This window comes from Nanorana parkeri, unplaced genomic scaffold (genome assembly GCF_000935625.1).
Source record: "Nanorana parkeri isolate BGI_ZX_2015 unplaced genomic scaffold, ASM93562v1 scaffold1405, whole genome shotgun sequence".
NCBI classification, from domain to species: Eukaryota; Metazoa; Chordata; class Amphibia; order Anura; family Dicroglossidae; genus Nanorana; species Nanorana parkeri.
In genome coordinates, this window is record NW_017307673.1 from 162,450 (window position 1) to 189,700 (window position 27,251).

At 39.8% G+C, this 27,251-nt stretch overlaps 1 protein-coding gene across 1 annotated transcript; it reads left to right on the forward strand.

Moving 5' to 3' along the window:
• The first annotated feature begins 531 nt into the window (after positions 1–531).
• On the forward strand, positions 532–27,022 carry CXCL12 (C-X-C motif chemokine ligand 12). Its single transcript, XM_018569824.1, has 3 exons — positions 532–640; positions 24,280–24,397; positions 26,747–27,022. Exons 1-3 carry the CDS (start codon positions 580–582, stop codon positions 26,835–26,837), a joined length of 270 nt encoding a protein of 89 aa, XP_018425326.1. The 5' UTR covers positions 532–579; the 3' UTR covers positions 26,838–27,022.
• The last annotated feature ends 229 nt before the right edge of the window (positions 27,023–27,251 follow it).

Sequence of the window (27,251 nt, forward strand, 5' to 3'; positions counted from 1 at the left end):
CACACCAGTCTGGAGATGGTGTGAACCAGCCCTAAGGTGATGCAGCAGCTTACAAATAATATACATTCATATATTCATTGTCTGTCCAAGAAGATAAAGGATTGACTCAACCTGCCACACTACTACACTGCAAGTAACACTACTGTTCTGTAAATCTTCTGGTCCATCCCTAGAGAATCCATCCAGGTAACAAGAGAACTAACAGCTCCATGTCCGCATTGCTAAGTAATGTGTAACAGATGGAAATAGATGTAGCTAACACTACAGAACACCAAGGTAACCCCGAAGCCTGAACAAAAAAAAAACATCCCAGGGAGAAAATCATATTGCATTAGAAACGAGAGGGACTCCGATTTCATCTGCTATTAGCAAATAACCTACCTATGCTGAAATAGAAATCTGCTGATTTCCATCCAACTATTTCATAGAGGAAGGATGTAATAACATGCCAGAGGTGATAAATCAGAGTGAGCTTTTCTCCTCCCCCTGCTCTGCACTTCCAGGCTCCTCCACACCGAGTCCAGCTCATTCTTTACCCTGACTCTTCAAGTGAGCATAGCTCTGCTATACAGCTGCAACATGGACGTAAGGACCCTGACTCTTCTCATCCTCCTGCTGGGGACAATCTGCCTCTCTTATGGTAAGTGCATAGAGAAGCCTAACACAAAAAAGATATATGTTATGATCTGTTTATAAACACAGGGAAAAACTAGTATTTAACTTGCACACTGTTTGCTCCATCGCTTGTTTTATTACCGCATCCAGAGCTTTCAAATGTAGCTACAGATTGTTGCATAAAGTCTTCATTTTTACTTTAGCATCTGCTTAGTTCGCAATGTATATTATGATGCACAGTAATGATCAATTTTATATTTTGCCATTTGCACAAGGCGAGGTAGTGAAACGTGAGATCAGAATGTTGAGCAGAGAGACCAGGCTTTACAAAGCACACTCGTTATTTTAGCATGAGTCGCTTTAAGTGTGGTTTAGTTTTTGTGGCTGACTGTTGAAATGTGGCTTCTTTCTATGCAGGTGCTATAGTGCTTTTATGTGTTACTTTACCTGGGTTACTTTGTATTTGTTTCCCCTTTCATTGATGTATCCATTCCAGCTGTTCTGTTTGATGTGTTTGTGGTGACATGAGGGTGTTTTCTGTAGATGGAGCACATGTGCAGCTCCCCAGAAAGTGACCTGCTTTTCCCAGACTCTCTTCCAGCCATGAGTGTCACCAGCAAGCTTTTTTCTACCTGCAGGCTACTCTTTTTTGTGCTCCTGCTAGTGGTGGAATTCCATGCTGGCTGCCATCACACGCTTCACACAGCTGGGGACATCGCTGATTGTGAGCTCTAATAATTTCCCTGAGCATCCCCCACCCCATTGTGTGATAGTGACAGTACTTTAGCACCCTGAATCCAACCTGATATCAGGTTATGCGTCATTCATCATCTCCATATACTCCAGTACATCACTCATCACTTATTTGATTTTGTATTAGAGGAGGTTGATTTACTAAATGAGCTGATTTACTAAATGAGTTCACTTAGAGAAGCGAATATTCACCTTGAAAAGTGTATGGGAGGTGAATGATAGTAAATATTGAATAACTAATCATGTGCAAGGGAAGTTAAAGCAAAATGTTTTTGCTAGAACATGAATACTTAATTGAAGTGAACTCAACTTCTAAGGTCAGTGAAAAGTTGCTCTGAAAAGTGAAGTATTTTATTCCTTTAGTAATTCAACCACAATATGTTATTTGTCATCCAGTGTAACTGATTTTTGCAGCAATTATTACAGCAAAAATAAATGAAACGAATTTGATCAGTTTATAGATTGGGTAGTGAAGATTACAAAAGATTTGGGTTCAGGCGTTGACAGCTGGTAGACAGACAATTTCAGCAATAGTCTGTGATATTTTATTTGCCTCTTGTATACGACATATTTATGTCACATATTGGGTTATGATGCTGAGCCCTGGAAGACACGCTGAGATAACATAGAAATCATTATACAATGTTAATTCTGATGAATATATGTATCTTATAAAAGACTGATGAATGTTTGTCTTTTGCTGGTGATTGATAGCATCAGTTTTTGTCTTGTCTGCTTATGTGACCTGATAGGCATACCAAATGTGTGTTTCTGTAATATGACTAATCTATGTAGACATAACATCCCCTGTATGCACTATATACATAAAATATTTAGAACAGAGGGCCATGCTATGACCACTAGCCAGCCCAAGTTGATGCTTGTATAGCAGGGAAATAGTCGGGGGGTTCTGGGGATCCCTGCTATACATCAAATTTACATCACCAACTCATCTCATCCAAATTTGTCATGACCGCTTTTCAAGTGCATTCAGATTGCCAACTCCTTCTGGCCCCCCAGCCTGTGTTCAGGTACAAAAGACACACGGTGATTTGTTTGGGGTCTGGAGCAGCCCATCAAATTACTTTCCATAAGAAAGAAGCGAAAAAGCCACAACAGCATTAGCATAGCAGGATAAAGGAAGCAGAAGTCAGTGAGGGTGTGGGACACAGGACAACTGAGGAGAGCAGACCCCCATCTACTGATGAGACTTTTCAGATTAGTCACCCAACAAGCAATGTATCAGTGTACAACATCTGGAACACATAGGCTATCTCAGTCATTTCAGCTCAATCAATAGTCGTTTTAAAGGCTACCCTATAAAAGGTTAACAGATTCTTCGCCCTGATAACCCCGGTGATCTGCAAAGCCACAGACAACATGAAATCTGGAACAGATGAGCGCGGCAATAAATAGTGCCTGGCTTTTTATAGCATGATATATATTCAGGTGTGCAATGAGGTGTAGGGAGAGGAATGTCAGCGGCAGCAGCAGTACCAGCCTGCTCATTCCTGACATCCCCAGCAGCCTCGGTGTTATAGCGCTGCATGCATGGAGCGATGTCCTTTCATCCAGACCGACATATAATTTCCAACTAAACGTATCAATCAATAGAACTAGTCTATTGCTTATTAATTACCGGGGGAACTAATGTTGACTAAACTGGTATGATGCATACAAGGCATGGGGGTTATGAAAAATGCTATGTACTAACAGAAAGGAGGGAGAAAGAAAACAGAAGTTGTTGTCCATCGCAATCAAGTTGAACTTTTCATTTTAACAAAACTTTTAAGCAACAGCTCTTTTCTGGTTTGTCTCTATCGTCAATTACTGCATTTTGTTTTCCTGTTTTAATGACTTAGCTCGTCAATAAAGCGTAAAATTCGGGAAACGATCATGCAATCCTCAGCAACTAAACAATTTTTTTAAGCGATCTGACTTTCTAGCAACGATCTAGCAACGATCACCATAAAGTGGAGGTAAATAGGTTAAAAAATATCAAAAGGTTGATACAAAGGGTGCACGGTGTTAAGGCGATGTGCAGAACCGGTTATTGCTTAAAAGAGAACATTCACAGAACAAGAGAACGTTCTGAAAATGTGACCGGGATTTGCAAGAGTTTCTTTTGTTGTCTTAAATGTATTCTTTTAATAAATCCGTAACAATCCACACTCACCACGCTTTAAATATCAGGCAGCAAATTACGTTTTGCATATACTTCTGCCTTTTATAATAATTCCACAAATGAACCTGAAGCGCCACTGTGTTAGTAGATTATCTATGTCTGTGGATTGGGGTTCATTTATGGTTTAGCACCCCTGAACTTTACTCTTAAACTTTCCAATCAACTCAGAGGAATAATCTTTATTTTCACATAGGTAATTGAAGCTGCATTGCTTGTGTAACAGATATTCTTATTTATTCAAATCTTATTGCACTCAAATTAAATTTCAAAGGGAGCAAACGTTTTCTTGGCTACCTGATTAAACGCCCATCATCTCCGAAAACGTAGTCCTGGAGAAAAGCTGCCTGCAGCCACATATCAGACAAATGCTGACTGCTATAAATTACTTTTCCTTATTCATTAAGCAGAAGGGTGCCTTGACTTTGAATTGCTTTAGAAAATCGATCAGGATTAATACTCTAGTGTGTACTTTTTGCTGGCCCAGCTACTATCTTTGTGCCACAGTTGTAGAGTTCTATTGTTCCTCTACGGCCTGTATTCAAATTTGGTGCCCCCTAATGCTCAGACTTAACTTGTGCCTATAAGTTGCAGTTTTCATCAAAACCAGCTGGTGGCGCTGATATGCTTCTTTGCCAATTCATCCAATGACCATAGAAAATGTAGTCATGCTCTATGCCAAGCTATTATACTGTCTACATTACATAGCTATATATTTTATACATTTATGGGAATATAACTCTGGCTGCACATACAACTAAAAGTTTGGGAACAAAACACAGAACTGATAACTGTACATCTTCTAATAATAAAGTCAGCCTGTGACTTTAATCTCGCACTGATCCAAGCATATGATATCATGAAGGAATTTGTCCTGTCTGTAGTGAAGTTAAGGTTGACTACATACTGGCTTCATAAGTCACACAGGATCTGCTCTGAATTATGTTTTTATTGTATATCACTGTGGATGTAGTTTTCCAATTTTATGTATATAATTCTCCATCTACATCACTTATGGGAGGAGAATGAAAGTGCTCTTAGTGTGGTCTTCTGGCTGGATGTGTAACTGGCCACCCTGCATCTTATCTCTCAGCCATGAGCCATCTGTGTGTACACATAAAGTAATCTATAATAGTGCAGCTACCCTGCCTGCAAGTCAAACACAAATGGGCTCATATTTCCCAGTTATCTCTAGGATTGGGTTTACCCTAAAACACAACTGGTTTCATCTTCTCTTTCTATGTACCTTTGACTATATTATAACCAACTCCAATAGTTAATTCCTTCATCTTTAGCATATATTTTCGACTTAGGTACCAGAAGATATGGTCAGATTACAGAACGTTCATACATTTGTAGACACCACCATGACCCTGGAGGACACTCCCTGGCTGAGCCTGCTGTCGGAAATGTTGACTGGGATATCTGGTTTATCATTTTTGTTTCCCACATATAAGGCATGCTAGGCAGCGCTCCTCTGGGAATAAGCATATAAAGTCAAACACTGCATGTGTAAGGGTTGCCCTCCTAGACATGCTCAACATCTGTTTTAAAGCGTTCATGATTGGGATGCAATCAAGTGTCCTGAACACACATATTGTGATGTGATCTGTGCCTAGTAACTGATCTTTGGGGGGAAAAAATATTTCAGAATTGATTTTCCCAGATAAACATTACTGGTTCCCTAAGAGGAGGTGTCAGGGGGTTTGCCATATCCAAAAAAGTACACCAGGTTTAACCACCCATGTGTTGATTAACAATGCCACAGTTGTTCTTAGAGAGGCATTGCAAGCAGCTGAATCTTAAGATTGCCATCTCATTATTTTCATTGTATTATTCCTCTCCTTGGAAACATGCAGGGCAAAGCAACAAGTTCACTTAACTTCCCTCCTTCCCAACAAACCATACTCACCTATGCTCCCCGCCACCCCATTTGGTGCCAGGAGTCAAGAGAAGTACCTATTGTCTTTATCTACAGATACCTATTTCCAGTTTATTGCTGGGGAGCGAATGTAATGCTGGGGATTTGGGAAGTTAAGGGAAGCTGCAGCTGTTAGTAATTGCAGACTTAGGGTTGGTTCATATTTTGCATTTGAGGTGCAATGTATGTATTTTACATGCAATTGATAGATCAGTGCTAAATCCTTTTGACAATTTTTTAAAGCAATAATTGTTTATTTTACATGCATTTTACCATGGGGAGAGTACTTGTGCTCTGTTGCGAATATCGAAATGCAACCTTCTACATTTTGTGCATACTTTCCTAAACAGCTCAGGTGATTTGTGTGCAGAATACACACATTTTTAAAGCAATAATTGTTTATTTTAAATGCATTTTACCATGGGGAGAGTACTTGTGCTCTTTTGCAAATATCAAAATGCAATTAAAGTCTAAGGTGGTCAGACTATGCAGCATATGCCACAGAGGACTTTATACTGTGATGGGTGTATGCTGGCTATATACACAAAATCAATTTTTGGCTGAAAATATGTGTGTATTTAAATTCTGTGGTCCAGTAAGCATATTTTCCGTATTTCTTTTCTTGTTATCTAAACACAGCATGCACAATCTTGAGTGCGTGGTAAAATGCAAGCACTCATTTTTTTAGTGTGTGTGTTTTTATTGCCAGCAGCAATGTACAAGAAATTGGTGCTTTGTATACATTTGGTAGACCAGTAGCTAAATTTTATTTGAAGAGTAGACAGCTAGGAATCAGAGTCAACGGTGCTGAGGGGAACTTTGTGAAGGTAGAAGGGTGTTTGCACTACAAAGGGACTGCTTTTTTCAAGAGCTCCTTTTATCTACTGTAATCATTCATCTGAGCCCTTCTCCACTTTCCCTCCTCTGTGTGTTCTTATCCATGGAAAGCTTGTAAAATAAAATGGCAAATGATCCCTATTAAGAGCATACTAAAACAGCGTGTTGGTTGAGCTAGGGATGTGTCAGTAAAGAGCAGTCAATGCGTTCTTCTCCCAGAGCTCCAGTTTTTCATAGCAATGTGTTCTTATGAGACTACATAAGCACTGTCATTGTCATGTATGTGGGTGGGCAAGTATGACTATTGTATTCCACTACATTTATAACTGTTGTAGATGCGTGAATCTAGTCACAGGCAAACACAATGATTCCATACCAATCAGAATAAAATATGATACTAAATACTAAATCTAAGCGCTGATGGTAACAATTTTTTTTTGAAGAGTAGATAGTTTGAAATCAGATTGAACAGTGCTCCGGGGAGCTTACGGTGTTAGGAGGGTCTTCGTACTACAAAGGTGAGTATGAAGGGATGGGACTCCTACATTTTCATTATTATTCACTATCACAAATAGAAAGCATACGCAGTGTCAACATGAACTCATACATACAAATGGTAATGGTTATTAAAATGCACTTTGTTTTCTGCTGTATATGGTAAACAATCATCTAGGCTTAAAGAAATCTGATCAACAATTTAAAAAAACTGCAGGTAAAAAACACAAAAAAAATCAAGGATTTTAAATGTTTGCTTCCAGCTTTTTTTTCCTTTCTTTAAACCATTTTTATTGACTTGTAATGTGCCTCTATACTTGCTATTAAATTTGACCACTTCAGAAGAGTCAATGGCCTAGCACAGCCACAATGGCCCTTACACATCATCAACCTTTTTTGCCTTTTGGGGCGTGTCCAATTACTGTCTGTGCTGGACCAGCTCTTCCACCTCCCTACAAAACCTTTTGTGTATCAGCCAGGTGAGTATCAAAGGTAGATACTATAGAATGCAACTTGAGCGACAGCTCTGAGTTTGCTGAGTCTGGTGACGTCACATCCAAGATGGTGACACCCATCAGCAGACTCAGGGCTTTGGAATGGCTGCACATCCAAAGGTTTTACAGGTAAATAGCATACCTAAAATACATTTAAAGCACGCGTTCTCTTATTGGAACTTGCCAAACAAGTAAAAAAACAGCAGGCAAATGCCACAAATCAGTACACTGTTCACAGTGTAAACATTTAGAAAGACTGTCTTAGAAGACTAATACAAATAATTGATGTTTAATGTTCAACATTAAAACTTGCTATGGAAAGAAAGTAGAACAGTTGGCTCATTATTTTATGTATACTAATGAAAAAAAGGAGGATTACAGCCAATCAGCTGCAGTCATTGTAGGGGCATTCTGACTGCAGATACGAGTTGTCAGAATACAATAGCTCAGCAGGGATTATTTCTCCATCTAAGCTGTTTAGTGTGGATGGGCAAATCAAGAGTTTTCTCCGCCTTTAAAGTAGCAGTAGACAGGGATATATTTGCTTAAAATTCTGAGAATGCAATGTCTGTTAGGGGGCAATAAATGCTGAAAATAGTTAAAGAATTCTATCACTTAAATTCATCTTTGACACAATATTAAAATCCCACAATTTTGAAATCTGCAAAATATTTTTTTTTCATAAAAAATACTCGGCAGTCCTACCATTAAGGTTCTTGTTTAAGCACTTCCTGTTATAGTATTATAACTCTCATAGGTTTCTAAGCCATTTCAACATGTTTCACTGTTCTCACTATCAGGAAACCCACCCAAAGAAATACAGCCATCGCTGGAGAGCATGCATATAGACAGGAAGCGGCTACAGATCAATAGCACTGAGATGCAATAAAGAATGAATGAAAGGGGAAAACAGTATTTTCTCAAAAAGTAGGGGAACAGAAGGAGCTACGCTACAAGAAACAAATGTATATACCAATCTCCAGGGTTTCAATAAACTGTACGAAAAACCAAATGATCCCCTACTTAGTATCCACCTTTGAAATATGCCATTGTGCTTGCATCAGTGACTATCTGCCACTTAGGTGGTTTGCAGATTATCACCCATACTGTTATATTTGGGTAATCCAAGGGAAGTCATTTTAATTGTTTTTAAATGTCTTGTTATAGATGATCTTACTTGTTATTTTGTTACCATTAAATATTGTCATTTATATAATACCATATATGTGTTACCTGTTTACTAGACCAGCTCCATTTAGGGATTTCTTCGCTTAGGGGATCATTTGGTTTTTCGTGAAAACAGTATTTTATTTAGAAAAAATACAATTGGTTATGATACAAGTGGAGGGATTTATCAAAACTGGAGAAGTCAGAATCTGAAGCTGTTGCCCATGGCAAGCAGCTTCTCTCTTCCGTATGTTCACTTAAGATTTGAAAATGAAAGATAGAAGCCAGATTTTCTCTGCTCCAGTTTTGATAAATCCCCCCTCACTGTGTTTAAGAAAGCAAAATGTCATTCATTAGGGTCAACATTTACTTTAAAGCCCAACTTCAAGCTCCCCAAGCTCTCCCCTCGTGGCCTCCTTTCCCTTTTTTGAGGCTCCTGCTGGCAATATTTTACACTTTTTTAGATGTCTTCTAGCTGGTCACAACACTTGCCCGGTAGGTCCTCTTTGGTCCTCTACTGGTGATGGCAGGCATCAATACACTGTAAGTGCATGGTGCCAAGCTCAGGGGGCCGGGCCATTACATCTGCATTTGATGCATTTCTTCAGTCTTACAGGCTGAATGATGGACACATACTGTTACGATTCCCCTATCCCTGCCAATTAGCTGATTAGTTGCAGTCACTGTTCAAGATTTTTTTGGACCGACTTCTTCAATCGACTTTTGTGGAATGGGGGGGTCCCAATGGGGCCACACATTAGTCAAAATGCAAACAGTGTATGGCCAGCTTTAGGACTTCTAGATGAAGAGGTTTTGCCACCTGTGGTTGGCAGCTCCAGACTAAAGGGAGGTTGATATGGTAGTTTCATTAGTAAATTCATAATCCAGCATTCACAAATCACACATTTTAATAAATGTTTGCTTACAGTTAAAATGTTTTTGGTATTTAGTTAATGCTCTACTTGTCTTTCTGAATGTTACTACTTTTAAGCAACTTGTCAGCAAAATGCAGATCTCAAAATAGATTTTTTCTTCTGAAGTGTGCTTATACTGAGATACATTAGTTGTAGCATCCTTGCTTGGGGCAGTCAGGGCCAAATTAAAAATGTTCATGTTCTTTCTGAAAAGATAACCATCGCTAATAATACAGTAGAATTATGACAATGACACTATTGGGATGAAAAGCATGTGGATCTTTGACCATAAAACAGCTACTGACCTGCTGCTGACATTGGAATATCCATGCAATAGTAGAAAAGTCAAAGAGTTCACCTCTGCTGTGACCTAATAAAAGTGATTAATTGTGCGGTTATTTATCTCCCAACTTTTAAAATGTCCCCACTGGAAAGTCTTTTGCTTTCTGTGTCACATCCATTTGTTCACTTTGTAGGGTTAATGGTAGCAGATCTGTTTTAGATAAGAGGAGTTGACATTCCTCTGAAAGCTAAAATGTTAAGGTTGGCTGCAAATACCTCCATGAGGGCAGAAATCAAAGCTGAAGAATCTTAATGCTCCCCCACCTAAATACACCTTTCTATGCATCAAGAATATTTCCTATCTTTCCATGTATGGGTTAAGAGACTCAATTTTACACACCATCTTAGCTTTACTGATATCAAAACAATTAACAGCAGCGAATCCTGGGATGACATGACATTTAAATTGGATAATTATGCTTAATAAGAGAGTCTACATCCACTGATACCTAACCAGAATCTGTCTTTCATTTTTAAATTCCAGTTGCTGAAACATAACACAAAGACATCTCAAAATGCTCTCTAACAAGACCACCACTGGGAATTAAAGGGAGACAGAATAGTTCCACTATGTGGTGCTAAAAGTGCTCAATTAACTACTCAGTAGATTCATTTTCCTTGGAAGAGAGCAGAGAGCTCTCCTGTAGCGTACATCTTTAGGGAGATCTGTTATATTTTAAAATGGAGAAAAGTCTATACTTGCCATGTCATACATGGAAACATTTGAGTGAAACGCACTGTTAAGATGGCACTACATACATTTTGGGTATGATTTACTAAAGGCAAGTTCATACAGACCAGCATTTACTTTTACTTGCCAGCATGTTAGCAGGCTTTCTTGCTTATGCTGGTGAGAGCTTTTTTAAATTATTATTATTAGTATTACTATACCTATTGTTTACTTATTAGCATAAATATAGTTATATGTAGTTTAAAGTAGAGTGTAGGATTATTTGCTAAGTAAACAGTTTTTATTTATTTACTAAAGTGAAGGTTAGTAAATATGGTAAAGTTTTTTTAACTTTAAATACCTAATCATGTGTGAGGGAAATAAAAAAAAACAAAAAACGTTTTTACAAGGACATTATTAGTTGTTTGAAGTGAACATAGCTTTGCCTTATTTGCCTTTAGTAAATCAATAGTTGTTGAGCATCATATACTGCTTCACAAAACTACTAATATAGTTACAGTTGTGAGAGAGTTTGTGATCTGATCTTCGCCAACGTCATAACAACAATTACAGACAAAACCCTTAGTAGTTTCCATACCTTGGGGCCGTGGTGCAATGGTGCATAGGTGCAACGGTGACCAATGGATGGCGTCGTACCAAAGTAAAAGACAAGCAGGACACCAGCACTACCAAATCGTTGATAATGACATCTTTTATTGACGCATGTAAAAAATTTCACATAGTAGCGAGATTTCAGGGTCACGCAGGATCTCATTTATCAGGCAAAACCTGATTCACATTCACACACAATTTGATTACCTGTGCTTTAACAAAACAGAACTCAGTTAATGGTCAATATAACCTAAATAAAAGTGATTTCAGAGAACCTCAGAATAACAGTTATAGAAGCACAGATGTCTAGAAAGATTTATAAAACAAATTCAAAAGACTTGTATCTCATCAACCCACAGTCAGATCATAAAAATTAGTAAGATCGCAAAAAAAAGTCACCACTGCTACTTTCCTTTCAAGTGTTCCTTAGAGATCAATGGTAGGGCATGATATACAACTTTAGACATGTGACAACTCAAAGATCTGGAGGCCTCTCTTGCACTTGATGGCACCTGTGTTTATGAGCCCACCAAAGGGAAAACATTGAATAAAGTAGTGTCTGCAGGAGGTTACCATGAAGGAATCCAAAAACCATTACATTCCATCTCAGGATGAAATATGCAACTTCTGGATTATTTTATATTTATTTCCTTCAGTTGGAAGTCATGTCTGATAACTGTTGACTTTGTGCTGGTGGAAATTTAATTTGAAGGAAAGGAAACAGCAGGCCTCACTAAGGGTTTGTTTAAGCATTTAGTGAGAATATTAAGCTAGTTAAATTAATTTGTACCCACATTAATAGCTTAACCACCTTTTTTTTCTCCATACTCAAAACCATATAGAGTGTTAGAATAAGACACACACTATATAGGCTGACTTCGAATGTAGTTAGGGCTGCCACCTTTTCTTCAAGTGAAACCCGAAACACTCTAGCGCCGTGCGCGGCAATTTATTTGGGGGAAGAATATAGAGGAGAGAGTGAGGAGAGGTAGCCAGGATAGGGAGTAAGGACTACAGCAATACATTATACAGCAATACAAAAAAATATGAAGCTATATACTTTGTGTTGTTCTGGGTTTGCGTCCTGATGTCTCCAGGTGGCTTGGTGGCCTGTGCGGGCTCTCAGGTGGGCTGTGCAACTGTCAAGTGGGCTATGAGGCTCTCAGGTGGGCTGTGTGACCCTAAGGTGGACTGTGTGCACTCTTAGGTGGGCTATGCAGCTCTCAGGTGGGCTATGTGGCTCTCAGGTGGGTTGTGTGCACTCTTAGAGAAATCTTATTATATGATTTATCAGGTAGTGCAAGTATATGGATATAAACACGGTTCAGTGGCATGCAATACAAATTCTTCCCTGTCCCCACTGTCTCTGCCAGTCCCCACTGTCTCTCCCAGTCCCCAGCATTCATGAAATGTAAAACTTGCCGGTGCCTGCGTTCTCTGTCTTTGTCATTATGTCCTCACTCGGTACCTGCAGGATGTGATGTCAGAGCCGCGACTATGTGGGAGGAGATCATGCCACAGGAGAAGGAGACAGACAGATGAGTGCGGCTCATGAATACTAGGCCAAACTGAGTTCTTGTCAATTCAAATCTTCCTGCCTTTTATATGCAAGTTTAAAGAAAAAGCAGCACCTTTTCATACTGATTTTATTCCCTTTTAATTTGTCTACATGTTTAATGATTTCTATTTCCGTAAATGATCCCAGCTGTAGAAAATCAAGTTACACTTGGCTTATATATAATTTAGAAGGCATTCTGGGATTTCTCTATATGCTGCTTTGTCAAGTTAGACCAATGTATTTTCACATTAATTTCTGTCGCCAAAGTTCTTTTTTCGCCTCTATATTTCCCCAGAATAGCATCTGTGTTTGATGTAAGGTATGTTAAGAGAAAAAAGTCACCATTTAATGATCATTACCTCCATGAATATATCTGCCAGCTGTAAATCATAGCTATGATGAGAAAAACATGAGTGCAAAGGAACTAGTGAAACCCCCCCACTATTATTATAATTATACAAACTCAGTTGTTTCTCATTTAGCACTTGTTGTAACCTCATGCATGTCTTATGTTTTTTTGTTATGTAGATTTAGGTGGAATATGTGCACTTTTTGCTTCTTATGCATTCTGCATAGTTACATACTTACTAAGTTTGAAAAAAATTATTGATATTCATCAAGTTTAACCTATCACAGCTACAGACGCTTTGCTCCAGAGGAAGGAAAACCCCCATGGGTAACTATTAACAAGTTAATTCTGGATTTTCTTATTAATACATAATGCGGTAAATCATTCCACAGCTTCACTGCTCTTACTGTAAAGAATCCCTTCCTAAACTGATGGAAAAATCTTCCATATACATCTGATGTCCCCTCATCCCTTTTACAGCCCTAATCTGAGTACTGTTGGCCTTTGGATATATTTATACATGTTAATCAAAAACGACCTTTTCAGAGCTCAGCACACTCATATTGCAGAGATGTGGCACAAGATTTAATATATGCCACTCTAAGGTTGGTACAACAACCACTAAACAATTTAAAATAAAAAAAGGGTATGTTACTTTCAGTTTTCAAGCACTTACAGTAAAACAAGCATAATTTTGTATTATAAAACATAAAAGTAATTACAGATAGACTAAAGGACAAAACACTTTCAATTTAATACCTAAGTGCTAGTAGTGACCTACAAGTCCACTCCAAAGCTAGTCATTCCCCGCATGATCTTCTCTTGTTTAACCCATGGGTTAAACAGTGTGGATGCAGGAATCACTGCTGGTTGCTATCGTATTCATCAGCCGCAACATCCATGGCTGCCTGGATGCCTGAACAGTGACTACATCTGATCGGATATTCTTCCACCCAGCTCAGTTAATTTAGCAGGAACTGGCCTAAAGCTCACCATACAGTGCTTTAATTTCAAATTTGAGCAGTGTATAGCCCCGTTCAATTTTTTTATTAACTTATAGAAGGAGCCTGTTCAAAACATCTTGGCCCAACAGTGATTCTAGCCAATCAGCTGCAGTCTCTGTTTGAGTATTCTGACAGAGGCACACCCGCAGAATACAATAGTCCACCAGGGATGATTACAACATGCATGGATAGAGGAAGAAATCACATTTTGTTTAGTTCAGCCCACAGGGCTGAAGGAGACGAAATGAATAGTGTATGCCCAGCTAAAATGTGTTACTTCCCATAGGCCATGTATCATTTTAGGGTAACGGGCAAAGCCATGAAAATACTTTATCTTTCACCTGGGCTAACTCTACATCCAGAATAGCCAGTTTGAAATAAATGCCGTATATGTGCTGTAAACTGAATACAGCTGTTGAAAGACTTGTTGCTTGTTGCCCATCATCAATGCATTTAGTTCAGTCATTTTATCTTAGAAGTTGTTGATCAGACAGGCATTAAATTAATGCAAATAAGGGACAGCAGGCAAAAAAAGAAGTCAAAGCCATATGAAAAAAATCTCCAAGATAAACAATAGTTACAATACATTAGAAAAGTAGCTCAAAATATCTTTCCACAGAAAATATTTTATAGTTTATCTTTGGATTCTGTTTGTTGTTATGGTATATTTACAGACTTCACATATGGGTAAAAACAATACTGTGGCCCTGCCCAAAGTAATCTGCTGCTGTATAAAATTTCTGCTTAAAAGGTTATATATAAAAAGTTTGTGAGGAATATATAATATTAATACACTTCATTGTTCATTTGCAAACTCATAAAATATTGCTGAGAATCCAGAAACGGTTTACATAACTATTGCCCAGCCCTCAAATGCATAAATAGGGGGTTTAGCATGTTGTAAATTGACAGACATATTTAAACCTATACTGGATCAATCCAAAGACTCACAGACATATTACTACAATCCTTCATTCCCTTTCTGTTCATAACTTCTAGAAAATCCCATTTGGCCATACTGAACATATGTATTCTGCCAAGAATACAAAAACCAGTATGATGAAACTTATACATGCTATTTGCTGTGTATACAGAGCTATTAGTCTCTAAGGAATTCTGGATCTATTGACTAAAAACGCCTGTACATATATTAAGCATTTGTTATAATATTAGAATTAATTAATCAGCCATGTTAATACCATTGTTTCCAAACACAAATAGCACATAAAGCCATGTGAAAAAAGACATATAAAACTTTTTTGTAGGCTTAGCTTGAATTCTATTTTTATGTAGTATTCCTGTGTATGGGAGTAGAAAATGGTAAAGGCAAAATACGTTAAAAGTAAATCTGTATATTACTATCCTTTTTTTAGTTATTTTGATACAATAAATATTATGACAGTAATGGGTTATAAATGGCTATTAATGTCAATTCTGGTGTACTAGTGAAGCAAAACAAAAACTGCCAGGTTGGGATCTGTCAGCAATTTCCATTTTGTTTTTGTGGCAATAAGTCAGATTTACAGTTTAATTTACAGCTCACAGCCCGTGGAAAGTTCATTGAGAGGAATTGTACCACAGACATACAAGTCAAGTGAAAAAAAGAATTCCTAGGGGTGTGATCATTCACACATGCAACAATTTTGTTTATAGCAAGTTAAACTGCTCAAGTTGCATAAATTTAGGCGGCTGTGCTGATATTTGTTAATAATAATAAAATATGGTCATGTTACTGACAGGAATGTGCAAATTGAAATCATTTTCTATCTATGGGAGGTCTGAATAGCAGACAGTTCCCTAGTGTAATGACTGCCAGGCACTCTGAATAACTACTTAAAGCATATCTGGACTCAAGAACAAAAATTCAATATACTGCAACTTAGGGGTCTATTCACAAAGCTGCCCAATGATCTAGCCGTAGCTTCGGCTGATCCTTCGGCTAGCTTTGGCCCCAGGACCCCTTCGGTTCTATTCACTATAGCCCGTACAGCTCCCAAAGTTGGCCGAGCGGCTCAGTCGAGCCGAATAGCCTGCTACTGACAGCTGGGCAGAGCCAGCCGTCATCTCACGGCTGGCTCCGGCCACTTACACCTACAGATCTCCAGACAGTCCTACTCTCCCGGATGCTCTGGGAGTCTCCCGCTATTAGATAGCGGCTCCCCACTGTCCGGGAGAGAAACACTTTCTCCCGGAGATTTTTACTCTGCTCTTCTGACATCGGAGCCGCCGGCTGCCGTCAGAATAAAAAAAAAACAAAAACAGCTTAGGAATGCATAGCTAAATTCCTATTGGCTATTTCAATTTGCAATAGCCAATAGCAAACTAGCTTTTGCACCCGCCCACTGCTGCTGTCAATCAGCAGAGGGGACCTGAAGTTCTCCATCAGGTCCCCTTCTAGTGATTGACAGCAGCAGAGGGCGGGTGCAATAGCCAGCTTGCAATTGGAAATTGCAAATTGAAATAGCCAATAGGCAGCAGAACCACCGGGTTCTCAGTGTAATGATTGATCAGCGTCCCTGGTTACCAGGTAACCAGGGACGCTGTTCCATCATTAGGATGAGAGCTTAGCAGAGCCGGCTTTTTTATATCACCGCCGGCTCTGATAAGCTCTCATTGTAATGACAGCTGGTCCCGGCCAATAGAAAACAGTTGGGCAGAGCTAGCTATCACTACTCAATTTACGGCAGCTTTGTGAATAGACCCCTTAGTGATCATCTATACATGACTGCCATTATTTTTACCAATGGTCCTGTCAGTAAATCTCTTTCTGCCTTGACAACTCTCACTCACTGTACTGTATCTATGGTGAAGCAGCCTTTTCCCCATAGAACAGAAGTGTCAGGGCCACAAACCACCCCCCCTCCTCATCTCCATAATGGAGCGGAGAGATGTCTGCACCTGATACCACTTCAGAGTCCACAAGACAGAACTGGGTTTTCTGGCAACATTTTTTTTTTTCTGGCACCAGTGCTTTCGCTCTGCACCAAAAAAACTAAGGGGTCTATTCACTAAGCTGCCGTAGGCAGCCGAGTGACTAACATTTTCACCATAGGAATGCCATGCTAGATTCCTATTGGCTATTTCAATTTACAATAGCCAATAGCAATCTAGCTATGGTACCAGCCCACTGCTGCAGTTCTCCATCAGGTCCCCACTAGTGATTGACAGCAGCAGAGGGCAGGTACAATAGCTAGTTTGCTTTTGGCTATTGCAAATTGAAATAGCCAATAGGAATCTAGCAATGCATTCCTATGGTGAGAAATGTTTTTTGTTTTTTTGTTTTTATTGACGGCAGCAGAACCGCCGGCCAATAGAAAACAGTTGGGCGGAGCTAGCTGTCACTGCTAGCTCCGCACAATCGTTTTCTATTAATTTTTTTCTACTTTTTTAACTATTTTTCTGTTCTACTCGGTCCCACAGAGGGAGCGAGCCCAACAGCCGAGCCGAATGCCACTCACTGCTGTTCGGCATCTATAAGAATAGACGGAACAGCAGCGAGTAGCCTGCCGGAGGTTCGGCTTAAAGTATATCAACCCCAGTGATTTAGATTGAACAGATCTATATATTTTATTATAATGCTACTTTTGGACAAAAAAGGATGTAGCAGTAGGAAAATGAGTCAGTTCAATATTATTTACACATGCTGACATTTCTCCTAGTTGGCAAATTATGGCCTCACAGCTCCCCATTGAAGTTAACATTCTCTTCGACTAGTTGGCAGCCCCGTTTACAAAGCAGCTGCAATCAGGTTTAATGAAGACTGTTGTGCAGTCTTGTGTGTTCTGGCACTCACTAATGGCACATTAAGACATACAGGGTTATTCACAAAAGGGTGATGAGTTTGGAGAAGGCAGGAGAAGTGAACAATCTAGGACAACATAGCTGAACTGGAAAGTGAGCTGAATTGGAGAATTTTTTCAAATCAGCTATTTAGGCCTAGATTGTTCACTTCTCCTGCCTTCTCCAAACTCTTCACCCTTTTGTGAATAACCCTGATAATTTCATGACTGTGCTGACTCCTCTGTCCTCCTCTTCTCTGATGTCCCATGGTGTCTGTGCGGGTGCATGCTGCTCCATAGAATTACCTTGTGTCTCTCCTCGTCTCCCGGCCGAACATCTGAACTGCGCATGCGGCTGCCCCAACATTCTTTGTGGCTGCCCGAGACTCTTCAGATGTTTGGACAGGAGCGCGCGGCAAAGACACAGGTAAGCTTAAACCTGTTTGAAAAGGTGTTTTTTTTAAACGTTTTTGCATATATCTACTGCTTGCCAGCAGTAGATATATGCAAAAGAAGTGAGGGTTTAATAACCCTTTAAGTTATATCAAAATTATATGACAAATATAAATTATTATCAAAATATTACAAAATCAATGTACTACTTTGTAAACCCCTTTATTTATAATATGGAGAACATAAATTAAATGATGCCCAGTTGGACATGATCTCACCTAGTACATACATAGGGGGAAATTTATAAAAACTGGAGCAGACAAGATCTGGAGCAGTTGCCCATGGCAACCAATCAGCTTCTGTCTTTCATTTTCAAAGCTTAACTGAACAAACTGAAGATAGAAACTGATTGGTTACCATGGGCAACTGATTCAGATTCTGTCTGCTCCAGTTTTGATCAATTTCCCTCATAGAATTATTATCCTTCCATTGAAGTGTTTAAAACAGAGTGACCACATAGCACTCACAGCAGACTGCATGAGTTTGTATGAATTATTTTCTTCCTAAGATCAAACCACACTGGAGATTGGAACAAACACATCAGAAAGAGAGGAATTTTTTGGTTGTAAGGCAACAAATTCATGATGCATATCTGCTTAGTGTACAAAAGCTAACTGAGAATATCCGATGAGTAACTTTAAGTGTACAGAGATACAGAGAAGTTGGTTCCAACAATAAAAACTAACTACTCTGAATAGAGTTGAATTTAAACTAAAAATTATGTTTGGATGAATTGCCATTGAAGCTGTCAGTTCAGGATCCCATTTGGAACTGCTTTACACTTGGAAGACTTTCTACTACTGAACAAATTTGAATCCTAGCTGCTGGTTACATTTTAGAATGTGGATGCACAAAAGCACATCCAAGTTCCTATTCCGAGACATATCTTTAATATGAAATAGGTTGCCATGGAAAGTTTCACCATTTTAATGCAGAGATAAACAAAATCTTAAAATGAATAGATTTAGTTTAGTTCAATCATTTTGGATTATCTTTAATGAAAAGGAGCGTATTGCGTAAATCCTTGGTTCTCAACTGGTGGGTCGTGACCCAAAAGTGGGTCGTGAACCCATGTTCAGTGGGTTGCCACATGCCATCCACTTTTCTAGGCGAGAGGTTCCTCAGCCTCCTCCTAGCGCAGCACTGTCAGTTCTCGCGCCAAGCAGCCATTTAAAATATGCTGCTCGGTGCCAAGTTTCAGCTTGATTTGCTAGGGGTAAGGCGGCAAGGGAGCTTAATCCATACATGCATTGCTTATAGCTTCCTCACATATCCTGTAGAGTTGCCTGGGCCAGAGTGACATCACATTCTGGTTCCCGGCACCTCTACAGGGAGCACAAAGGAGTTGTACAAGCAATGCATATGGATGGTGCTCCGTCACATCACAGCAACCCACACTGGACCCCAGGCTGAAGATCCAGGCTGTTGCGTTGCCATTCATTTTAATGGTACCCCAAACGCTCCTCCCACCCACAGTTCGTACATCCGCACCAGAATGTGCGGTACCCTAATGCTGTGCACGCCATTGCAGTGCGACTTGGGTCGCGACTTAATGACCAAGGACAAATGTGGGTCCTGAGGTTACACAGGTTGAGAACCACTGGCTTAAACATTGTTGTCTGAAATTGGATTGGTTCCTTTGGTAATTAACAGTTTTGTTTTCTCTCCTGATCCTTAAATTTACAATATTCCTACATTCCTAACATTAAACAAATCATTAGAGCATTTTTAGAATTAACTGTTTCACCTGTACTTCAGTAGAATGCTGCAACTAAGATTGCCTACTGACTTGACAGATGTGCAAGACTGTGTTGTCTCTACATGCACGGTCACAGGGATGCACAAGCAAGAAAGTGGCAAGAAAATGTGCTAGCCAGAGTGAATAGTACTTGGCTTCCCTTTTTTCATGAACCTCCCCTTTAGTGAATAGAGTGCCTCCCTGCTCACACAAGGTCTCCTGTAATTTAGCTTGGTAAATGATATTGAGGCCAGCATCCTGTATTATGACCATGCATAGCTATGAGAATTGCAGACACCTCCAGATCCTGGTAGCACTTATAAATAATGAGCAATAGGCTGTTGGCTGTAAGGTCCTTTACTTCTTGACAAGCTCTACTTGCTTGCTTAACTAAGTACCACGTAAACATCCTGATCATTATCTAATGTTTCTGAAATCTCAGGCATTGGATTTCGCCATGCAAAACAAAAAATATAATGGCGTTGCCTACAGTGATTCACTATGGAAAGCAAAATGACTATACTCCTAACACAAACCATTTTTTGCTTTAACTTTGAAATTTAACTGTTAAGGTTTGCTTTGTTTTTATGCCCCACCTAACGAAAAAAGGTTGATCCATTTTCTAGCAGTTAAACTTTAATTTCCCTTGCAAGGTTTTGTTTCCTTGACTTCCAGAGTAGATTTATTTGTAGCCCAAGGTTAAAAACCATTAAAGTGGGGCATAACAATGCAGCTGGGGACTGTCTTATCTCTTCTGTTATCTTGTCTAATTGCAATCACTGCCTACATAAAGCAATTAAGCAATGGCCAACTCTAATTTTGCTGGTATTTTCTTTATCCATGTACTCCCACGGTCTTATATCCTTTACTATCTACAGCTTTGCACCTAAGAAGCATGTTTATACAGGCATATGTGTGTGTTGGTGGGGGAGGGTGCTCTTATCTGTGTGTCACATTAACATTATGTTACATTACTTTTGCTAAAATAGCAATAGTTTGGCATCAATTTATGAGGAAAGTTTGGCATTTAATGATACCTTTTATTGGCTGTCTTAAATTTGAGTAAGATAGAAAAAGACACACAATAATGCAGCTATGTATTAATTAAGACATAACTGAGTGTATTTGTTCTAATGCAAGCAGTGTAGTTATCCAAGTTTGATTTGGCAAGTTATCCGAGTTTGATTTGGCAGGAGTCTCTCCAAGTCCCAGCACAGCACAATTAAGACTGGGAGAAAAAGAAGCAGCAGAAGAAGCCAGTCAGCTGTGCTGTAATGCTCATGTGCTAACCAGGGAGCATGCTGACAGGAGGGGAGAGCAGGGTGGCAGAGATTAACTCATCAGTCTGCTGCTTCTCCTTTCACTGTCAAGTCATAGACCAGGGTGAGAACAATACTAGTTACCTAACTGCAGAAGAAAAAAATAGTTATCCTGCACTGTCAGATGGGGCTGTGCTGTGTGGCACAGCTATGTTGAAGTTTAGGACTGAATGGACATAAATACACATTTGTTGGAAATTAAAACAGCTCCCTTAAATTAAGGTTACTAGAATTTAAAAATTAAATTAGAGGACATTTCACTAGTCACACCCACAACAACCACTCCCTTGTTTGTAGCCATACCCACAAAATCACACACCCATGTTTTACTTGCCCTAAAACAATTGGTCACAGACCTTTGGCACAAGCGGCCGACAATTAAGGTATGAAGACAAACTTTTGCATTATAAGCAGAGAAATGATGAAGTGAACTGCGGGTGTGGCCAAATTGCTGTAACAGTAGGAGGGGCCTAAATTGTATATGTTAAAAAAAACCTGAGCCTATTCTGCAATGGGACAAGAGTGCATAGTGCACAGATTCAGGGGTCAGGAGTACCTAAAACACTGACAGGGGTCAGGACTATAGACCTATCCTCCCCAGTACAGACTTCTCCCTGGATGGGAGAAAAAGAACCAGCACAAGAAGCCAGTAACCATACATTATGAGGGTTATTCACAAAGCTGCCGAAGGCAGCCATGTGAATAACCGACCCGAAGTGAAGTGAGCCGAATGCTGTTCGGCTATTCACTTCAGGCTTGTACAGCTGATTTCAGCCGTACATCAGCTGAAATCAGCCATCCATCGGTTTGCTTCGGGTCGGCCGAACATGCTTGGCATGTTCGGCCGACCCGAAGTGCAGAAGGAGTTTGACTCAGCCGATCCAACTGGATCGGCTGAGCCAAACCTCCGGCAGGCTACTCGCTGCTGTTCGACCTATTCTCAGCAGAAGGTACCGAGCAGAATAAAAAAACAGTTAAAAAAGTTTAAAAAAAATAGAAAACAATTGGGCCGAGCTAGCAGTGACAGCTAGCTCCACCCAACTGTTTTCTATTGGCTGGGACCAGCTGTCATTACAATGAGAGCTCGGTGGAGCCGGCGGTGATATCAAAGCCAGCTCCGCTAAGCTCTCATTGTAATGACCAGTGACGTGCGGTACTTCTTGCTCGGGGTAAGGCATTCCCCAGTCCCGCCGGCCAAAGCTCCACCCCACCTGACGAAGCCCAGCCCACAACCCGTCCCCAAGCTAGTGTAAAGGACAGATTGCCTCCCCTGACCGCATGTCATGTTACCTGGTAACCAGGGGACGCTGAACTGTCATTACACACTGAGAACTAGGCGGAGAGGAAGTTCTCCATCAGGTCCACCTCTGCTGATTGACAGCAGCAGTAGGCGGGTGCAATAGCCAGCCTACTATTGGCTATTCCAATTTGAAATGGCCAATAGCAGCCTAGCTATTTATTCCTATGCTATTTGTTGTTTTTTTATTTCTCTACTCTGACAGCAGCCAGTGGCAGCTGTCAAAATAATAGAAAAAAAAACATAGCAGGGTAATCAGCAGATAACAGGGAGCTGATGCTTCCCCTATTATCCGATGCTTTTTTTTTCTTTGTATTCAGACAGCAGCCACAAAAAAATAAAAATAAACAGGGAATCGGCCGATATCAGGGGGGAGACAGGCTAGGATTGGTCCGGGCATTTTTTACATTTTTAAATGGGGGTCCCTCCTAACATTTGTAACGTTTGGGAGGAGGACCCCATGCTGTGTTTATTTATTTGATTACATATTGCGGAGAGAACAGTCTGCTTCAGCTTCCGCTTCGGCTGTGTGTTAAACTCAGTCGAGCCGAAGCATATGCCTTCAGCTCGACTGAGCCGCTCGGCCAACTTCGGGAGCTGTACGGGCTATTGTGAATAGCCCATAAAGCAGCCCTTTGGTTCTGCTGAACCGAAGGGGTCCTGGGGCCGAAGCTAGCCGAAGGATCAGCCAAAGCTACAGCTAGATCCTTCGGCAGCTTTGTGAATAACCCTCTATATGTACTTAGTTTGTGTACAGCTTGTAGTTCTGTTTTAAGTTATTCAAAATGAAGGTCTTTCATCCCTGCAATAAAAAAAAACATGAAAGCACAATGTTTAATAGTTATGCACTATGCATACAAGGGCTGCTGCTGTTTTATTTTATAGTCTTAGGGAGTATTAGTTATTTTAAAGCATTAGTCATAGAGATTACATGTTTCTATATATTTTTCGTAAGTGCTTGTATCTCACATATCAACATAATTATTCATAACATAGTAAAGCAAACTCTGTGCTTTGCGTATTTTATTATAGTATTAAAATTCCAAATTGTGCTTGACTCAATGTGCTTTATTTTAGTTTTCTCTATACAGTAATACCTTGGTTTACAAGTAACTTGGTTTGAGAGCGTTTTGCAAGACAAAGCAAACATTTCTGAAAAATTCTGCCTTGATATACAAGCAATGTCTTGCAATAAGAGCAACATTTTGTAGAAAAGCGCCACCCGAATAAGGCTGTAGCAGTGCGAGCGATGAGTCTGTTTAACGACAATGCATGTTACATTGGATAGATTCCTTGTTAAGGTTTCACGTAATGAAAAAGATTCCATTGAGTCAAGAGATAGCACTGATTCCGTTAGTGATAGTAAAAGTTGTCCTACACAATAATCCTCCTCTCTCTTGTCCCCCTCACACCGGCCACAAAGGTACCTGTAATTGGTTTATTTTTCTTTATATTTTGTACAGTATTATATTACAGTACAGTATTGTAATCATTTTATATGAATATTTTTGGGTTGTGGAACAAATCATCGGAATTTCCATTATTTCCTATGGGGAAATTCGCTTTGATATACAAGCGCTTTGGATTAGAAGCATGCTGCCGGAACGAATTATGCTCGTAAACCAAGGTATTACTGTAGTTGATTAATGACACGATAGCCTCAGACAAAGAAAAGATAAACTGTTTCTACCAGGAGGTTGCTGTTAAGAATGCAATGTTGAGTAATGTCTGTGCTCCATGTGGGGATCTCATTCCTAATGTTTATTCTTTGATCCTACAGAGAAACCGGTCAGCTTGACTTACCGATGTCCCTGCAGATACTTTGAAAGCAACGTGGCCAAGAGCAACATCAAACACCTGAAGATCCTCTCCACCACCAACTGTTCACTGCAGATTGTGTAAGTACAAACAACACACATAGTTTAAAAATAAAAATCAAGTTATGCCTGATATATCCCCAAAATCAAACTAAATTAATAAAAAAAAGGAAATAAACCTTTATTTTAGTCTGTTATAATTACATAATTTACTGTATTCATCAATTATAGTCTATTAAAAATCATTAAAGAGAACAAGTTATGACTGGGCTTAAACACAACTCTAAAGGTTATATCTTAATATATTGCAATTGTGTAGACTTGCTTATGAACAATTTATATTTCCCTTCACTTTTAACTTTTCTTTTTAATTTACTGAAAGCCTCTGCCTCTGCAGAGAATTCTTGAACTTGCTGCCTGCATGACCTCACACAAGCTCCTAAGGTGAAAATACAATGGGGTGTATTTGATAAAGGAATAGAATGTTCAGTGATGCCAATAAAGCTGTATTCACTTCAGTCATCCAATCATGTGCAAGTAAAATTCTTTTTTTTTTTTAAATTTGCCTGCACAAGGTTGGACATTTGATGGGCTTGGTCAAATCTCCACTCCTTTAGTCATTTAATGCATAGTGTAAAACAGGCATGTTAGATTAAAATGAAACAGTAGGCCAAACTAAATGGAATTACTCTGCAAGGGCTAGATCTATACAATCCCAGAAAAAAAGTTGACAGAACTTTGAGTATTAATATTATAGTAATAACCAGGGCCGTCCTTAGGCCTTTAGGCACCCAGTACGAGAAAGCTTTACAGCGCCCCTCAGTGACCACACCCCTCAGTGACCACACCCCTCAGTAACCACACCCATTTTTCCAATAGCGGCACCATTTAAAGACTCCCATTTTGTTAAGCCCCAAAGAAACACATTACACATTATGGTAAAAATAAAACTTTTATTCAAAGGTATTAAACTTGTAGGCAAAATATAAGTATTCTTATTAAATAAAACAACTCTAGGCAAACAAGTGGTAAACAATAAATGTCAAACTAAAAAAGAGTCTATAAAGATAGTGTCAGGATGTCATGCAGACCCTTTTTTCAAGTAAGTGCATCTAGAAAAGTAAAAATAAAAACAGAACACAAAACCTAGACTATACATGTTAAATGAATGAATTAATATATGCCCAAATATACGAAAAATGTATTCAGGCACATAACAATTTGTTTGAGAATGCGTAGCCCTGTTGGAGGCGCGGAGCATGACATCACATGACGAGATGCATGCGTGGCGTCAGGTGACGTCACATGCCGATATAGGAGCCGCCTTACCTAGATATACACCAAGATGGCGGCGCCCGACACGTGCGGTGTTATATGACGTCAGGCCTCCAGAACACACCGATGACTGAATCCAAAATAGCATAACAATTTGTTTTGTTTGATGAAACGAATGAAAACGTTTTTAGTTTTCGTTCATTTCATCTTAAATTAATTTTTAGTCTTTGCACAACTTTAGAAAATAGAAAAAGAAATTGAGGACACAGACTTCTCAATTTCTTTTTCTGCAACCTCTGTTCTAAATTAATGGGAAGCACTCAGTACAGAGGCTTCCCATTCACTCAGACACTGATGATAGTAAAACATTACTATCACCAGGTTCTGAATGGGGAGGAGCCTCTATAGTGAGTGCTTCTCCCCATTCAGAAATTCATGAATGAACAGGAAGTGATATAAATCACATCCTGTTCATTCATAACTGGGGACACATAGACGATCACTCCAGTATTTTTCCTTCACACACAGAGGATCTATAAATATTACTGATATTTACCGATCCTCCGCTCGGCCATGCACAGAGCCGCTGTCATCCTGAAACTGACAGGATGACAGCAGCTCTGCTTTTCTCACCGATCGGCCGTCCTGAAAGCTGCGGTTTCTCTCCTCCTCACTGCTCGGGCATCCTGACAGCAGGCAGCGCTCCCTCCAGCACCCCCTCTTCCAGGGAGCGCTCTCATGTTGGATGGCCGAGCGGTGAGGAGGAGAGAAGCCACAGGCTGTAGTCGCCCCAAAGATGAGTTGTGTCGGCCGCCTGGCGCCCTTGTTGCCACGGCACCCTGTGCGGCCGCCCATCTTGAACATCCCAAAGGCCGGCCCTGGTAATAACTGCAACTTACAGCGGCCTTTATAAAGTGTAGGACAGCTGTGCCACATGCAGCTAAATTTGTAAACTGGTTGAGGAAGGTGTGAAAGGCAGTGAAAGATATTTTTATTATTATATTTGTAATGTAGGACATAACAAGGTCCTGAACATTAGAGGTTCCTCTAAATCATACCACATACAAGTTTGGTCCCCATTAATACTGGCTGTTTCTCTTTGCCTTTTGTACTAGTTTTTCCCTAACCTTTTACCCTTACCTTGGTATTCCACAGGGCTCGTCTTAAACACAATGGGAAACAGATTTGCTTGGACCCCAAGATTAAATGGATCCAGGAGTTCCTGGAGAAAGCTATGAACAAGTAAGCAGGAGACTGCAGATATACAGCTTCCACCGCGGCATGAAATGTGTTAAGACACATAATCCATGGGCACCCATACACCTGTATCCCGGAATCTTGTAATGTATCTTGTGCTGAGCCTTATAGGACCCTCATGCTGCCCAGTGCCTGAGGGTCCTCCTTCAAACTGCCGGAACATCCTTAATAAGCCTAGTCCTAGAGGTGCCTTAAAAAAACAATAGTTGAAACCCATCTAGCTATATATTGCAAGGTTCAGACATTTGTGCTGTAAGTTTAAATATCACATTTCTAGGCTTGGAGAGATAGACATTCAAAAAAGCTAAAAATGTCCATCAAGAACTGAGCCTTCCAAATTCCATGCATTTGTCATGCTTGCCCTTTCTTTCTTTCTCTTTCTTTCTTTCTTTCTTTCTTTCTT